We start from the raw sequence: 18,451 nt of genomic DNA, 5'->3' as shown, positions 1-18,451 counted from the left end.
CACACAGCTCTTATTACAGAGGTGGGTAGCATCCAGTCAAAACGTAAATGCTGCCCAGGAAAGGAATGCCCAGAAAATGACAACTCAGGCACAGATATGCCCGATACAACTGATGTGTATATATGGAATGGTGTCAGCGCTCTAAGAGCCCCCGATAAAATAATTTTAAGAAAAGGGGGGACTCCTGGCCCCAAATCATAGAAACCTTTATGAAGCAAAAAGGCTCAATGTTTCTTGCTGCACATCCTCCATCTGAAGGAGGTGTGTCCGTCTCTCCATCCCTTCCCCCAAAGAACTCCGTGTCCTTCCATCAAACAGCACGTCAAGACGGCAGTTGGGCATCTGCGAGGGGCTCAGATTGTGTTCAGTCCCCACGTTCTCGGAGTTTGGGGAACTGAAAGAAGTCTGACGGAGTACGCCCAGGGTGGCTGGGATTACTCTGCAGCACCGACTCCGCCTACCTGCCGCCCTCGATCCCAGTGGGGAAAAGACCATCTCCGGAAGCTTTCCTGCCTCCTCCCTCACCAGCGCTGGTTTCAATGTTCTGGAAACGTGTCTCGAACGAGCCCAGGGGACAGTCTTGTGTCCCTTCAAGAACATTCTATGGAGATGCCTGCTTTGGAATCCTAACCCCCTAAGCCTTGTGTTGAATTGGCCCAGCCGACTCTCCCCCTTCACTCCCCACCCCCCGGGGCCACCGTTTGGATTCAAGGAGACTAAGACAAGCGTGCCCCTGAGAGACCTTGTCTGCACCATCACTGACCAGACAGCTTCTAACACGGCTTGTGTTGCACGAGCAGCAAGACTCTTGCCTTACCCTAGAGCTGTTCTCCACCTTCGACGTCCTCACACACCCGGGGAGACTCGAGATATAGGCAGGCCATCAGCTGCCGGAAGCTCTTTGCAGTTTGGTACCTCTGCAGTGGGTCTGGGGTCCCTGTCACCAGCCCCCAGGGAAACCAGGGAACCCCAGGGACTAGAGAAAGGGGGGGGCAGGGGCCGAACCCTTGCCTTTCATGCGGAGACCTGCGTTCAATGCTCACTCCACTCATCTCGTGCAGCGCCACCACCTGCCTGTTGATGCACGACTGTGTGCTTCCATCCAGGTGATGAGGGACCAGCTTCAAGGAGCCTTGGAGAGACCAGCAAGAAAGGCCTGGCAAGCTGTTTCTGCAAACCAGCCCGGGCCCACACTGGTCGTGGGATTGGGGGATGGGGATTATTCTCTAACCACTGCTCTGGGCTACACTCTGGAAGGACAAAGCTCGCCATGAAGGTGCAGGGTTCAGAAGAGGCCAAGTCAACCTGCCTGCCGCCCTTGACCCCAGTGAGATGATGCTGAGGACCACTATTCCAGGGGTCTGGGCAAGACCTTATGGGTGAGGACAGTAGGGGACCTGCCCTCCCTACCACCTTCTCAGAGGCTCAAGTGCTCACCTAGCCCCAGGGTGGCTTCCTGGAGGCCAGGAGAAAGGAGAGTGATGTGTTGAAGGACCTGCCAGGGATACAGGGTGGGACTGCAGGGGAGAGGGGGTACACATTCTCATCAGTCCCGAGGTCTGGGACAAATCTCCTTAGTGCTCTGCTTGCCTTATGAAAACAAAGCCCGTGTGGATGACAGCTCCTGCGTTCACAGTTTTAGCCATGCAGGAACCTTAGAGGTGCAGTAGTGTGCGCATGTGGGCTGCTAGCCACAAGGTCAGAAGTTTGAAACCACCAGCTGCTACAGGGAAGAAAGATGAGGCTTTCAAATCCCTATAAAGAATTATAAGTATATGTTTGGAAACCCAGAGGGGCAGTTCTACCCTGTTCTATAGGGCCCCTATGAACTGGAGACAATTCAATGGTAGTGAGTTTGGGCTTTTTGGGTTTGGTATTAACTAACTTTTTTGGTTTGGTTTGGTCTTTTTTATTGAAGGGACTAGAACACCCTGGTGGCATAGTGGTTACATAACAGCTGCTAACCACAAGGTCTTCAGTTCAAAACCACCGGCCACTCCACAGGAGCAAGTCGAGGCATTCTGCTCCCATAAAGAGTGACACTCTCAGAAACCCACAGGGGCAGCTCCAACCTGTCCTATAAGGTCACTATCACCTGGAATAGACTTGATGGCAATGAGTTTGGTGTTGGTTTATTACAGTTCACTGTCCCTCAGACCCGTTGGAGAACAGACTATAGTTAAAAAAAACAAAAACAACTATGAACAAATTCCTATGTACACGGCACATATCTTATTTTGAAGTAAAAAACCAAATGGGGCAAAAACACCCGGCGGGATGGATAAATGTCCTCGGCGGGCCACCTGTGGCCCGCGGGCCGTAGGTTGAGGATGCCAGGTTTACTAGTTATCTACTGCTGCAGACAAATTACCCCAAAGCTTTGCAGTTTGTTCCAGCAATAAACTGTTATTAGGCCTCCGGTTCCTATAGGCTAGTTCTGACTCGGAATCTCTCATAAAGCTGTGGTCACCCTTTTGACGGCCTGCAGCCATGGAAGGCTCGCCTGGGGCCAGTGGCTCTGTTGTCCAGGCAGCACATTCTCAGGGAGGCCAGGCGTGCTGCCTGTTGGCTGGGAGGCCTCAGCGTGTCTCCACTGTGGGTGTCCACAGGGATGTCGGGGTGTCCTTACTACACGGCAGCTGGGTTCCTCAGAGTATAATGGATCACACACACACACACACACACACACACACACACACAATCTTTTCATGACCCAGCCTCAGAAATGACAGCACCAGCTCCGTCACTCCATCTAGCCACCAGAAGAAGGACGAGTCCAGCCACATTTAACCACAGGGCTTGAGCTTTTTATGCCATGGAGGGCCCACGGGCTGAGGAGAGTTTCACTCTGAGACCAAACCCAAGAGGAGCCCTGGTGGCTACACTCTGGGCTGAGATCTTTAAGGTTGGCGGTTCTAAACCAACAGCGGCTCTAGGGAGAAAGACAGGACTTTCTCCTCACTGTAAAGCATCGCCGTCCTGGAAACTGACAGCGGCAGTTCGACCCTGTCCTAGAGGGTCGCTCTGAGTCGGCATCACCCAATGGCAGTGGGATGTGACCAGTCAAACCAAGCCAAACCCACTGCTGGCCCGGCACCCAGAGACCCCAGGGAGTGGGCAGTCACTCTTCTGTCTCAGTGGACGGCTGCTGAGACATCATCTCCCGTTCGCCAGTGCTGGGACCAGAGGCTCGCCCCTAACAAAGACTGTGAGGACGGGGCAGGACCAGGCAGTGGTTCATTCTGTTCTATGTACAGGGCCGCTCTGGGTCAGAACCGGTGACACCTGCCGGCAACTACCCTCCACGGCTGAGTGCCTGAGGGCAGTGACTAGATGGCTTCCGGGCCTCAGAGTGGCTCTGCACCTGTCGCCAACCAGGTGGACTCCAACTCACGGTGTGCAGCCTGTCCGAGCAGGAATGTGCTCCTGGGGGAGCTTGAGCGGCTGGTTTCTAGGTTGGCAGGCGAGCACATGCACCATTGCAGGGACTCCCGTATGCATGTCCCCAAACCCAAACTCTGCCATCAGGCTGATCCGACCCACAGCGACCCTACGGGACATGGTGGAATTGCCTCTATGGGTTTCTAAGACTGGAACTCTTTCCAGCAGTAGGAAGTCTCGTTTTTCTCCCTCGGTGCGGCTGGTGGTTTCAAACCACTCACCTTTCCATGAGCAGCCCAGTGTACAGCCCACGATGCCGGCAGGGTTCCTCAACTGTGCATGGACAGAGCCTCAAAAAGTCTGCCCTGAACTTTCCCAACGCGGCCCCTGGTCTGGCCAGCGTAACCAGGCCACTGATTGCTCCGCTCAGGCTGACGGGCATTTCCGGGGAGCCCAGCGCTGGTGTGGGAAACGGAGGGATCTGCACAGTTGATCTCACCAAGTCCCCACAACCACCTGGGGTGGTAGACACGAGGACTCACTCTATGAGAAGGGCAACCCAGAGAAGCTAAGTCGCTTGCCCAACGCCACAGAGCCAGGAAGCAGTGTGCTGGCTCCAGAGCCCTGGTGGCCAGCTGGCATGTCTTTCCCTAAGCACAGTCCCCCAGGGGCCGAAGCCCAGAGCGCTCAGGAGAACAAGCCCGGCTCCAGCAGATCATACTGCGATTTTAAGCTTTTCTCCCATGAATGCTTCTTCAACCTCCACTGCCCACCCCGACTGGGCGGCAAGTTTTCCCGCAGGTGGCAGCACGACAGAGCCCCTCATGAGCCAGAGGGAGCTTGCGGGGTGAGGAGGTGGGGGCAGGGGTCTGAGGGGTACATGCTCACTGCCGGCTCGCCAATCAAATGAGGTGGACTTTGTCAGATGGACTTCCAGATACCAGCATCTCCGGGGCAACGGCTGAGGTCTGACAGCTTCCTGCCACCTGAGCCTGGCTTGGGATTAATGGTCTGGCCCAGCTCCTCCCAGGCCTTTCACCCCTCCCGGCCTCTCCTGGTGACGGACAGACGGGTAGTCCAAACAGACCTGTTTGTTCACCTGGCCAAGGGGCTGTTGGGAGGGGGCCCTTCGGGGGAGCAGGTCCCAGCTCTGCCGCTTGTGTGCCTGCTTGGGGCAGGAAAGCGCCTCGGGTTGTCGTCTGTAAAATGGGGACAGTGGCCAGGCGGCTTCATACCCCTGCGCGGATGCACGGAGCAAACGCAGAGGCAACTGTTCAAGTGCTGCTGTGCAGGTTCCAGGCCACACCGTGATGTCCCTCCCAGGACAGGTTTAAACCGTCTCTGCCGTCGCTGCAGCCGCGGTCAGAGTTGATACACTTGAACTCCACGCCATCGAGTCTGACTCACGGCCAGTCTGCAAGGCGGGGCAGAACTGCCCCTGTGAGTTTCTGTCGCTCTAACTCTGTGGGAGTCGAAAGCCTCCTCTTTCTCCCTGGAGCAGCTAGTGGTTTGAACTGCTGGCCTTGTGGATAGCAGCCCAGCGTGTAACCCACTACCCCACCAGGGCACCTGCACACTTGTTCTAGTCCCTTCGATGACAATAATTAATAAAAATAATAAAAGGTAATGTCTGTACCTTATAAAAGGTGACAGTCATTGAAACTTGGCAGCAAGTTTATAGGATGCGGCCCCACCTCAAGCCAGTTTTCAGATGGATCAAGAGTTTCAAGGTAGGCCAGTAGGACGGATCAAGAGTTTCAACGAAGAGCAGCAAACTGCGGCCCGCTGAGGACATTTATCCAGCCCGCCAGGTGTTTTTGCCCCATTTTTTACCTCAAAATAAGATATGTGCAGTGTGCATAGGGATTTGTTCATAGTTTGTTTTTTGTTAACTATAGACTGGCCCTCCAACGGGTCTGAGGGACAGTAAACTGGCTCCCTGTTTAAAAAGCTTGAGGACCCCTAGTACAAGGGATACGAAATAAGCCCTGCCAATCTATTTCTGAAAATTGGCCAATGATCACTATGGTCTGACCCCTCATCAATTAAAAAGGTGGTGCAAGGTGCAGGGCCAGGCAACTCCCCATAGCATAGGGGGGTGCGGCTTGGACTGGGGCCCCACTCGCAGTGAATATTATAGAAACCCAAACACCAAACTCACTGCCATTGAGTCGATGCTGACCCAGAACGGCTGTAGGGCAGAGTCGGATTTCCCCGGTGCATTTCTGAGACTAGCTCTTTACAGGAGTAGAAAGCCTCATTTTTGTCCCACAGATCAACTGGTGGTTTTGAACGGCTGACCTTGTGGTTAGCAGCCCAATGTTTTACGGTTACAGCCATTACTGCTTTCTCCCACTTCTGCCTGCGGGCCCATGGTCCCCCTCGCCCAGGGAGGGGGAGCCGTTCCTGGTCAGAACACTCTGGCCCTCCTCCAAGGTCCCCCCAGAGCCACGGGGGCTGAGGTCACAGCTTGATCCAGGCCAGTCACAGCCCTCACAGTGAGGCGCTCTGGGTAAGCTGGGCGGAGAGTGGCACGGTGACCCCTCAGGTCTCAGGATGATGCTTGTGTTTCTGTTGCTTCCAGCGCGGCCCCTCACCCACCGTGGGCACAGAATCCGCTGGGATCCCCAGCCCGGAGCTAGCCTCCAGGGTCCACACAGTGACTCCACTGGCCCCCCAGCTCCCTGTGGCCAGGCCCCCATTCAACAGCAAATCCTGATGGGTCCAAGATGATCTCATTCCATGTGATTGGTGTTGGCATGTCCGTGTGACCCAGTTCCGACCAATGACAGGAAGACCTCCTGGTTGACGGTGAGGAGTCCGGTGGTACTATGGGTGACAGGTTGATCTGCTGATCAGAAGAATAGCTTTGGAATCCACCAGCTGTCCAGAGGGAGGACGATGTGGCCGTCGGTTTCACCAAGCCTCAGTCCCACACACCCTGCTGTCCCACAGGATGCTTACAAGCTGGAACCAGTATGATGGCAGTGGGTTGGGGAATGGTCCAGGGGTGGGGTGGGGTTTCAGGGATGGTTCTCTGGGAGACCCTGGAGGTGACAATCCTTTCCCTCCACTGGTGGCACTGAGGGTTAGGCAGAGGGCTGCTAGCCTCAAGGTCGGTGGTTCAAAGCCATCAGCTGCTCCAGGAGAGACAGGTGGGACTGTCTACTCCTGGGACAGATTTATAGTCTCGGAAACCCTACAGGTGGGACTCACCTTGATGGCAGTGGGTTTTAGGCACTGTCTTGGTCCAGGGCGACCAACAGAAAGACACAAGCCCTTGAGGGCTGTCCCGCCTTCCAGGTACCCGACCCCTGACCAGTCCAACTCCTGCCCAGCCCTTACCTGCAGTCAAGGCTCCTGACCATTGGCGGAGGAAGCCAACTCCTGGGTTTTGTTACGCTCGGCCCAGAGCACCCTGGCAGATCTTTGGTCACCACACCCCACTGTCTTCAATCTGGGCCGTCATATCAGAGCAAGAGACCCACTCAGCTGTGCCACCAGGTTAGGTTTTTTGGAGGTGGTGACTCAACGGAGACAAGCAGGCAGGCAGTGACATGCCAGGCAGGAGTGGGAGGATGGGGGGGGGGAGAGGGGGGTGCGACGGAACAAAGGGCTGCTGGCTGCAGGCACCAGAGGGCAGGTGCTGGCCCAGCAGCCAGCCCCAACTCTTTACCAGGGCGCCCGGAGTGAGGCGCAGAGTGGGGAAGCCCGCCCCCTGCCAACCACCCGCTGAGAATTGGCCTGAGTCCAAGGCCCGGAGCATGGAGATAAACCCAGGGCTCGCCGTCACGGTCTCCATCCTCATCCCTAGCGCACCCAGCCCCGCCCGCCCCAGAGCTGGGTCAGTGCTCACAGGTTCAGACACACCTTCCCTCTGACTGCCAGAGAGGTACCAGCCTCTTCCAGCTCTCCCGACTCACAGAGTGCGTGGAATATGGCATGGTGGGTGGGTGGACACGGCACCCGAGGCTCCGTGGGAGAACCATGTGGCTGTCAGTCCCTGTGAAGATGGACAGTTTCCAAGGAGACCCTGCATGGCGGCACAGGGTCGTAAGAGGCAGGCTCGCCTCAGCGACACTGATTTCTGGGTCACCATCCTTAATGACTCACGGGAGCCCTGGAGACGTCGTGGTGACACATTGGGCTGCTAACTGCTGGGTCAGCAGTTCGAAACCAGCCACTCACCACCGCTCGCTCCTTGGGAGGACGGGGCTTTCTGCTCCTGTCAAAAATGACAGCCTCACAAACCCACAGGGGAAGCTCTCCCCTATCCCACAGGGCTGCTCTGAGCCGGCTTCAACCTGATGGCAGTGAGTTTGGTTTGGGGTTTATCCCTATAACTTACAGATAGACAATCAGAAAGTGCACAAAGAGAGACACACAGGTGAAGTCTCGGGGGGTTGGGGGTGGTGATGCCCCCATGTGGCATTTGCACATTCCTGAGGACGTGCCCCGCTCCTCAGAGCAGTGTTCCCAACAACCAGGAAGCCCCGCTGGACCTCAGGCCGCAGGGCTGACTGACCTCTGCACTCGGTCACCCTGACTGCATCACACATGCCAAGGCCTGTCAGCACGGCAAGCACCCGGTCGGTGGTCCCTCTTGCAATGAGCAGCCCCTACCCATCAGCCTGGGGGTTGGTGGTGAAGATCAGCACGCTGATCGGGCCTTCCAGTGCCCCAAGACTAGCCACCCCCAGATGTCGCTCTGGTGTCCTCTGCAGAGCGTCTCGCAGCAGGGTAGAGGCTGGGTGTGCCCAACACCTGGCGGCTGTGCCTCTGCCAGCCCCCAGGACACTCAGAAGGGACTCCGGTAAACACTTGGCTGGAATCTGGGTCACTCCGTGCCTGGGTCGGCCATCCATCAGGCGGCCATTTACAAAGAGCCTACAAGGCAGCATGCTGAGCGTGGCCGAGGAAGGGCCCGGTTCAAACCCCAGTTCTCTTTCTTCCCAGCTGGGTGACCTTCAGCAGGCCCTGTAACTTCTCTGGTCTCGGCACGGCCACCTCTCTGGTTCATGGAGACACACTGGCGGTGGCTCTCATTGTCACTGGCTGGAGGTGGGCAAAAGGACACAGAGAAAGGTTCTGAGGGGAAGGTTTTATCATGATCTCGGAGGGGCGGTAAGACAGGCAATGCCCTGTGAAGGGTAGGAGCCGGGAGGTGAGGTGGGGCAGCAAGGAAGAACAGCTTGGTGAGGCCCCAAAGGAGTGGAAAGTGTGGACAGGGGCATCCCAGGTGGGAGAAAAACCACACAGGGCAGACGTTTGGTCCTGTGTCCCTAAAGGAGGGAGAAACCAGCCCACCGGACTTGCAAGACTTGGAATCTTTATGTGAGCAGACGGATTCTTCCCTCTCCGGGAATTTGCATCACTGAGTTCGTTAGTCTGACGCCTAGCCCACAACGCCATCAAGGCACCGGAACAGTGTCTTGCAAAACAGAAAGGCTGTGGATGCGGTCGAGACCAGACAAGGACTGAAATCGAAAGATGGAGATTCAAATGCAGACTTGATCACTTACCGGGTGACCTTGAGTGAGTCACTTAAGCCCGCGTCCTTCTTTGCCAACCAGGTATGATTGGCATTGGATTCACAGAGCCGTGGCCACACTGTATGTGCAGTCTTCTCTGAAGACTGGGCTCTCTCGTGAGGAGCCCTGGTGGCGTAGTGGGCTATGTTTGGCTGCTAACCCAAAGGTCAGTGGTTCGAACACACTGGGTGCTCTGTGGGAGGAAGAGGAGGCTTTCTGCTCCCATAAAGATTGAGTCTCAGAAACCCAGAAGGGCTATTCTACCCTGTCCTCTAGGGCCACTATGAGTCAGAATTGACTCGACGGCAAACGAGTTTGGTTTTTCATTCTTACTCAGTGGCAGTGGTGGTTCAGTGGTACAATGCTCAAGAAGACCTGGGTTCAATTCCTGGCCAATGCGCCCACACCCCCATGGTCATTTACGACTCATCTGTCCGGGGAGGGCTGCCTGACATTGCAGAATGTCCAGAATCAGGTAGACTAGGAAGAAAGGCCTGATGACCTACTTCCCAAAATTCAGTCAATGCAAATCCCGCAGGTCGCAATTATCTGATCCGCAAAGGAGAGTGGGGATGGTGCTGGGCAGTGTTTCTTGCTGCTGTGCATGGGGTTGGCCCGGGGCCAACCCATGGCAGAGATCAATGATCCCTATCCTGAGAGAGTCACCTTCTGTGACCCCACCCACCCTTCCTTACCCAGATGGCAATGATGGTGGCAAACTCAGGCCTTCGCAGGGGAGGGGCCAAGGCATCTTGGCCCTGGCTGGACCCTGTACAGAGCAGGTGTCTCCCTGTGCCAGCTCCCTCCCTGAGGTGCAGGAAGTGACTAAGTCTACCCAGGGGGTGTCAGCAAGGGTGCAGGGTGCTACCACCAGGGCTTGGGGAACAAAGGGAATTGACTGTGGGAAGGAGCAGTTCAGGCAGAGGCGGGAGGGTACAGGGCAGAGACAAGAGGAGGCGTGATAGCGCCAACTGGGTGTCCCTGGGGCATTTGCCCAGCAGTGGCTAGAGATGACGCAGGGCCCAGAGCCCCCAAGGCCTTGAATGCTACACGAAGGAGGCTGGAAGAGCTGGGGCTCAGAGACCTTCCGGGGAGGATGCACTGGTTTTCGGTAGCACAGAGAGAGAATGAGGGCTGTGGGCCATCATCACCTGGGCACAGGTATTGAAGGGAGGGTCAGGGAGGACATTGCCATCCTGTCCTTTCCAGGTTTTTCTTTCAACAATCATCTAATTGGGGGCTCGTACAACTCTTCACACAATCCATCCATCCATCCATTGTGTCCATCACATTTGTCCATGTCAGGGCGACTCCATGTGTGTCACAGTACATGTGTGCCCCGAGGGTGAGGGTTATCAGTGGCAGCGGTCTTACAGAGGTGGGCTGCCAGGCCTTTCTTCCTCAGCACTTCTGGGTCGATTTGAACCACTAAGCTTTTGGTTAGCATCCCAGGAGAACCCATTTGCACCACATCCAGAGTGCTTTTGCCCCTTACCCACTGTTATCACATGCTAGAACTGCCTGTTACACACACACACACACACACACACACACACACACACACACACACACACACCATGGAGTTCCTAAGACTGTGAGCTTTCTGGGAAGCAATCCAGGTTTTCCCCCTGGAGTGGTCGGTGGGCTCAAACCGCTGAGTCTTTGGTTAGCGGCAGAGTGCTTTCCCCACGGTGCCACCAAGGTGCCACATTTTACACAACACAGTCACTTTCTACCATCAGCCCAAGCCGGCCACACAGTAGCTCTGTGGACAGTCGAGAGCCAAGTGGCGCTACACCATTTTACAGATGGGCAGAGAAAGGCCCAGGGCCTTGCTTTCCCTGACCACTCTGCCGATTGGGGGAGGGGGAGTCAGGGTGTGTGTGTGTATCTTGGCCCAATGGCACTCAGGGTGGCAGGCCTTTTGCTCTGGGCCAAACAGGCTCAGCACCTTCTGGGGCCAGTCCCTGGAGACATGGTGCCATGACCTTTGACCTTCGACCCCTGAGACATCTGGAGACTAGACTGGTCACCTGGGCCTCAGACCCACAGCCTCTTGCAAGTGAGGGAAACGGGACCCCGCTGAGAAGCGTGTCTGCGTCGGATAGGCCAGCGGGGCTCACAGCGCGGACAACCCCCCCACCCAACCCCTGCCTGCCCGGGCTTGGGGAGGGCAGGGTTAAAAGAAGGTCAGTCTCTTGGGCCATGGGAAACTGCTGCCTTTCTAAGAAGCCTGCCTCCCTCCCACCTATCCATCCCAGTGCCCCCTCCTCCAAACCCTACTCTGAGTCATCCTCCCTCTGAATGGTAGGAGGAAAGGTATTAGCCAGGGGGACTCAGAGGGCTAAGGGATAGGCCATTCAGGTACCTCCAGGCACAAAACCTGGAGACTGGGGGCTGGGGGATCAGGGTAGGTAGCTAAGGACTGGTGGGTGCCAACAGCCACAGGGGGTGGAGGAGGGGCGGGGTAAGGGCTGTTCCTAAACTGAGCTTTTGTTTTCAAATGATCTGCTTAACAATTATCTTTGCACTCACAAAGACCAGGCCCCCAGGTCCCAGGCCCTGAGAGGCTAAGAGTTTCAACCCTCCTCACCCCAGAGATGTCACTAGGGCCAGTGTTTCTCCATCTCAGACAATGGCAGAGCAGAGCTCTGGCTCAGACTCTCGCAAAGTGGCCTTTCCCAGGGGGGACTTGTAGCAGGCAGCTCTGATGCCCAAATTCCCTGCATCCTCTTCATCTCCCAGCTCAACACCAAAGGGGGCGGCGGGACCTCCTTGACACCTTAACCTTGACCTGAAACTTACCCATGCATTCTGAAGTCAAGGGAAAAGCGCTACTGGGCCCCAATCCCCCACAACCGGCAAACCCCCAGCCAACAACCAGCAACCCCTTCATCCTTCTTTGTAACATCCATTAAGATGGGAAATCTGTAAATATGGGACTTAAGTTACAGCAACTAGCTTACACTCTACTGTGTTCCGGCCCCTTAAAAATATTTCTCCAATCCCCCTACAAAACCAAACCAAAACCCAAAAAAAACACAACCTACTCCAAGCACCCTCTGGGATTAAAAAAAGTCAAACCCTGACCTGGCACTGGAAAAATCCAAGTTTTTTTTTTTTTAATAACCTCTCAGGGCCTTCAACTATTTTTCCCCCAGCAACATCCAAGCCCGGCCCTAAGGCGAATCCATAAACACCCGTGCTCCTCCCCTTTCGCGGTTCCGCAAAACAGCCCACCGCCCCACCTTCCCGGACCCCAAGGAGAAAGCATCCCGGTATCCCTCCCTCGCAGCTCCTCCCCTGCTGGCCCCCACCCTCCTGCGCCGGCCGCAGCCCTCGCAGGCACCTTGGAATAAACACCCACTAATGATTTTATGATTCGGTTCCCGGGTAGCCGCGCGCGCGCGGCAGTCCCTGCCCCCGCTGTGGCGACAGGGGCCAGCCCAACCGAGGGGGTGGGGGATGGGGGGCGAGTTGGCCTTTTCCACCACCGCGCCCCCACACCTGTTTTTCATTCATTCATTCGTTCGCTCGTTCATTCATTCATTCATTCATTCGGGGATTCGTCATCGCAGCCCGCCCAGCCCTGGGGATTTCGGGGAGGGGATGCGAGGGGGGACAAGACAGGGAGGGGGTGGGGATGGGGGGGGTCAGCGGCAGGGGTGCATGCGGGGGGGCCCGAGTGGAGGGACCCCGTCGGAGGCGGCTGGGCCACTGCGCCGGGCGCCCGTCTCGGCCGCGGCGAGGGTCGCTGCCGGGGCTCCAAGTTGTTTTCGAGCCGGCGCGCGAGGACGGGCGCCCGGCTGCGCCTCTTTGTCTCGGGCCGGCCGGCGCCGCGTCCCCGCGCCGCGTCCTCGCGCTCACCTGGTCTTGGACGACAGGAAGGCAAGTTTGATCAAGCCGTAGGTGAAGAGCGGGATACTCTCCTTGGCGACGCTGGCAACTTGCAGCCGGTGCTCCAGGATGTGGAGTTCCATCGTCCGCCGCCCGCGCGCCGCGGCGGCTCATCGGCGGGGGGCGAGCCGGCCCCCGCCCCCCGCGCGCCCGCCCGCCCGCCGGCACCGAGCCGCCGCGGCAGCCGGCGAGGACGCGCGCTCCGGCGCGGGCGGGGGCGGCGGCTGGGGCGCCGGACAAAGGGGGCCCGCCAAGTTGCGGGGGGCTGCGGGCGGGAGGAGAAAGGCGGCGGCGGCGGCGGGCGAGGAGGCAGCGCCGGCGGAGCAGCGGCGCGCAGCCCGGCGCAGAGCAGCTGGTGTTCGGTGGAACAAACAACTTGCCACTCAAACGCGCGCCCGCTGCGCACGCGCGGCCGCCGCGGGGCGTGCCGGGACTTGTAGTCGCGCGCGGCCTGGGCGCTGCCGCCTGCTGATGTCAGGGGCGTCCGTGCGGGGGGCCGGCAGCGCCCGGGAACTGCGGGCCTGGAGCCTCCGCAGGGACGCAGGGAGGCCGGGGAGGCGGGGGGCGGGTCGGCAGGGGGCTTCCAAGTCGCGCGAGCTCTGTCCTTCAGAGCGCGGGGGGGCCGCTGGAGGGTGTCCAGCGCTGGAGGAGGCCAGGTCGGGGAGAGGCGGAATTGCGGTGCAGAGAAGCGCTACCGCGAGGGGTGCCGGCGACTGTGGGCTGGCTCACGGCTGCAAGAGCGGACCCCCCCGCTCCCCGAGAGGTCGATCAAAGAAGGTGTCCCGGAGGAGGGGGCATCTGGCCTGGGTTCTGAAGGATAAATGGGAGCTCGCTGGAAAGGGGGTGGGGTGGGAGGTGGGTGGAGGGGCAGTGGCCTTCCAGGCAGAAGGAACGGCGTGTCCAGAGGCACAGAAGCGTGAATGTCCCCATGGCGCTGTGTTTGGTTTTGTTGAAGCGGAAAATGTGCGGGAGGAGAGGGCAAGCGATAAGGCCTGGTAACCGGGAGGCGAGTGGAGAGGGGTCAAGGGAGCGCTGAGTCCCGTGGGGGGCGGGGCGATGGGGATTCGCAAGAGAAATTTGGAGCCTGGTGGGTCAGCTCTGATTAGGTAGGGCCAAAGCAGCTCACTGTCTTCCAGTCCATTCCCACCCATAGCAAGTCTACAGGGGCACAGTAGAACTACCCTGTGGGAGCAGACAGCTTCAACTTTCTCCCTCGGAGAGCAGCTGGTGGTTTCGAACGGCTGACCTTGTGGGCAGCATGTTACCACCCACTATGCCACACCAGGGCTTCTGCTGGGGCAGGCTGGGAAGACCTGAGCTGGACTCACGCAGCTTTCCTGCCAGACAGATAGATTGTCCCGCGAAGGCCATTTCTGGTCATGGCGACCTGACACACAACCTTAGAGCAACATGCTGCCCCAGCCTGGGTCATCCCTTCAAATCGCCAGCACGTTGGAGCTCATCACTGGGCTATTGTGCCAATCCATCTCACCGAGGCTCTCTCTGGCCCTTGCTGCACCCTACCCACCCACCCCCATCACCAGACACAGGCCTTTCTCCCTAGCCTATCTTAGTGTGGAAACTCTGAGACCCATCCGCTATGCACGACCCTGTTGGCATTTAAAATGCCCTGCCTTACTTTCCACGTCACCGCAACTCCCACCTTACTGCAGGTCGACTGGCAGACTGCTGGGTGGTGGGGGTGCCTACTGGCTTCCACACTTCTACTAAGGGGTCTGAAGCTGGCAATCATTCCTTGGGCCACTCACCGCAAGGGTGGCAGTTCAAACCCACCAACCTCTCCCAAGGAGAAAGAGGAGGCAGTCTCTTCCGGTCAAGATTTACAGGCTCAGACATGTTATACAGAGTCACTATGAGTCGAAAACCACCACTATCTTGATTTTTATTAAAGAACCCACCACCTTCTAAGAAAGACTATTTGGAGGCGTTCATGGTTGAGTGGAGAATTCTCCCCACCCATGCAGTAGAGAGAGATCCAGGAGATCTGGGTTTGATTCCTGGCTGACTCACTCATGAACAACAAGTACCTGTCAGCGGAGGCTTATGTGTTATTACAATGTTGAACAATTTTCAGCAGAGCTCCATGAGGGAGAAAGGCCTAGAAATCTACTTCCCCAAACCCAGTCTTGTGAAAACCCTACTGATGGGAAAGGCTGTGAGATACTTTGTTTCATTGTGCTGCAGCAGGGTTGCTGGGAACGGGAAACATCTGAAGGGCAGCTAGCAACAAATAAAACCTATAGTTACTTTTCCCCTCCTCTCCCTTCTCAGTGACTACACCAAGAGACGGTTTCTACAGGGATGTCTGTAGGTTTGGTGTCAACTAATGTGGGAACTTGAGATGGTTCCCCAGCTTACGGACCCAAACCTAAGGAATGCTCCGTCATTCTTATCGTCAAGTTTCATCATATGATACATTGTGACAAGTCTGGCTCAAACGGCTGCAATGTAACATTTCTTAGATGTGTGAATGCCAACAGCAATAGTATTGCCAGAGGTGGTGAATGTCACACACCAGTAACATTTTGCTGAAGATGAGTCCAAAGCATTTGGCAGCGGCAACACATCGACCTGGAGCCGCCAGAAAGCCAGCTCAGAAGAGAACCTGTAACAGGGATGGCATTGCTGACATCACCAGAAAGACGTCTGGCTGGCTGTGTGCTATTGACTCTGCGAAGGCGTCTGACTGCGCGGGTTGAAACCAACTCTGGATAATGTTGTGGAGAATGGGATCTCCCGAACACTTACTCATGCTCCTGAGGAATTTGTGCGTAAGACCAGAGGCAGTGGTTGGAGCTACAACCAGCGGGTACTTCACGGTTTAACCGCAGGAGAGGTGTGCCCCAGGGTTGTATCCTTTCGACCTGCTCAGCAACCGAGGTCTATGACGAAGGCCAAGGCATTGGGAATGGAGGGAGGCGGTCACAGCCCGCGATAGGCAGATGACACAACTTGGCTTGCTGAAAACGAGGACTGGAAACACTTATTGACGAAGGTCAAAGACTGGAGACTTCTTTATGAACGACAACTGTGTTAGACAGGGTTCTCTTGAGAAACAAAACCAGAATGCTAACACTTTTATATATATTTATACAGATAGATGTATAACTTAAGAAGTAAACAGTTCATTAAATTATAAAGCAGTACAAATGGCTCATGCAACTCACTCCCGTGAGACAGTTGTGAGACACTGGCAGTCCTTCAAGTCTTGAGGGCCGCCGGGTAGTCCTCTGTAGAGCAATTCAGGCTATCCGGGCACAGGCAGCAAACAGTAAGGCAGGTCACCACAGTCAGCCAGATGATGGGTCTGACAGTCCCCTGCTCGAGATGTAAATTCCAATAGTGTAGCAAAGCAGGTCTTGAAGAAACCTCAAGTTACAGCGACACAGTCCACGGGTTAGGTGTCCCACAGGTAGTGTAGCTTGCAAACCGAGGCACAGAACAAGCAAGGCAGCCGCACATTGGTGCGATGATCAAAGAGCAAGAGACAAGAGAGGTGAGGCTCGCTGAGCCATTTATCTCTCTGCCATTCAATTAATCCCACGTGTTTATTGACCAGGTTGGCACAATAAATGTTAACTATCTCAACAACTCAAAGTAGGGAAAACAGAAATCCTCATAATCGAGTGCAGACAAACGGAGAATCTATGGAGCTCATCAAGGCTTTTGTTTCCCTTGGATCCGCCATCAACGCCCGGTAAGCAATGCTTTGCCCTGGGCGAATCTGCCGCTCAGGACCTCTTCAAAGGAATCGAGCAATCACGCCACTCAGAGGAGGAGGCGGAGCTGACTCACAGCCTGGCATTTGCAGTCACAACATTTGTGCAGGGAAAGCTGGACCATTGATAAGGAAGGCCAGAGGGGGCTACACTTGATGCAGCTGAATTATTGGGTTGGTGGAAAATATTGAAAGTACCGTGAACTGTCGGAGGAGCCCTGGTAACATAGTGGTTAAGCATTGGGCTGCTGAACCACAAGGTCAGCAGTTCGAAACCACCACCTGGGAGAAAGACAAGGCTTTCTACTCCTATAAAGAGCTGGAGGGGAGGGGAGAGTACAGACTCGGAAACCCACAGGAGCAGTTCTACCCTGTCCTGTAGAGTCACTGTGAGTCAGAATTAACCCTGTGGCAGTGAGTGGACTGTCAGAAAAACAAGCAGATCTGTTTTGGAAGATGCGCAACCAGGATGGTCCTTAGAAGTCAGGCTTGTAAGACTCCGTCTGGTGTATTGTTCACATGGTCTCAGGAGAGACTAGACCCTAGAGGAGGACACGATGCTAGGGAAAGTAGAGAGTCCTAGAAAAAGAGCCAGCCCCAGCCCTGCTCCCCCAGGGGATGGACAAGCACGGGGGCTACAGCAGTGGGCTCCATCCGGCATCGCAATCATGAGGAAGACGCAGGGCCAGGCAGCAGGACCAGTACATAGGGGCACTAGGCCGATGTGAGGGCACCTGACAATAACAACATTGTTTCGTGTCCTCTTTCTGTGTTGAATTCCAACATTACTGGGAACTGAGCAGAAGCCGGCTTGCTGTTACTCATTCTTTTCCATTAATTATGACTTTGTTCTCAAAAAGGTTGCTGATGTAGCTTCAACAATGCCTAATTGACCCCAGTCTTGTAGCGAAAGCATCAGACTGTGTGACCAGAGCAGTGACTGCAAGCACAGCTGACAGAGCCACGTGATACAGCGCTTCCTGTGATGGGCAACGATGACAGCTCCGACAAGAGCCCATAACTGTTCTCCAAGTAACTTAGCGTAAAGTGTCAGCCTCGGTGGGCACGTGTACACTGAGCTTATGAAAACGGTTTCTTAAAAGGAAATAGAGGAAAGAGCTAGGAGGCAAAGGGCATTTATAGAGGTCTATATACAGGCATGTACTTACGTAAATATATTTATATATGACAATGGGGAAATAGATCTATGTGCATATATTTATAGGCTTAATATTAAGGTAGCAGATGGACATTGGGCCTCTACTCAAGTATTACTCAATGCAAGAACACTTTGTTCTATTAAGCTGGCATTCCATGATGCTAACCTTCCTAACATGATCTCTGAAGACAAAGCAGATGCATAAGCAAATGTGGTGAAGAAAGCTGATGGTGCCCGGCTATCAAAAGCTATAGCATCTGGGGTCTTAAAGGCTTGAAGATAAACAAGCAGTCATCTAGCTGAGAAGCAACAAAGCCCATATAGAAGAAACACACCAGCCTGTGTGATCGATCACGAGGTGTCGATGGGATCTGGTATCAGGCATTAAAGAACAAAAAAAATCATATCATTGTGAATGAGGGGGAGTGCGGAGTAGAGACCCAAAGCCCATCTGTAGGCAACTGAACATCTGTCATAAGGAAGAGATGAGCCAGTCAGGGTGCAGTGCAGCAACAATGAAACATACAACTTTCCTCTAGTTCTCCCCCGCTCTCCCTCCCTGATTATCATGATCCCAATTCTACCTTACAAATCCAGGTAGACCACTGGTACAGATAAGAGCTGGAAACACAGGGAATCCAGGACAGTTAAACCCCTCAGGACCAATAATGAGAGTAGTGATACCAGGAGGGTATGGGGGAGGTGGGTGAGAAAGGCGGAACTGATCACAATGATCTACATATA

At 55.5% G+C, this 18,451-nt stretch overlaps 1 protein-coding gene across 1 annotated transcript in view; it reads right to left on the bottom strand.

Annotated features, from left to right (window-relative positions):
- Nucleotides 1–13,091, bottom strand: part of CASTOR2 (cytosolic arginine sensor for mTORC1 subunit 2) — a 51,628-nt gene extending 38,537 nt beyond the window's left edge. The window contains exon 1 of the mRNA XM_075564827.1: nucleotides 12,780–13,091. Coding sequence (XP_075420942.1) covers nucleotides 12,780–12,892 — 113 coding nt within the window. The 5' untranslated portion in view covers nucleotides 12,893–13,091. The remainder of the gene's footprint in view (nucleotides 1–12,779) is intronic.
- Nucleotides 13,092–18,451: the final 5,360 nt, after the last annotated feature.

Source organism: Tenrec ecaudatus, chromosome 12, assembly GCF_050624435.1.
Source record: "Tenrec ecaudatus isolate mTenEca1 chromosome 12, mTenEca1.hap1, whole genome shotgun sequence".
NCBI classification, from domain to species: Eukaryota; Metazoa; Chordata; class Mammalia; order Afrosoricida; family Tenrecidae; genus Tenrec; species Tenrec ecaudatus.
The sequence above is the reverse complement of the archived record's forward strand: the minus strand, read 5'-3'. Positions and strand labels throughout refer to the sequence as shown.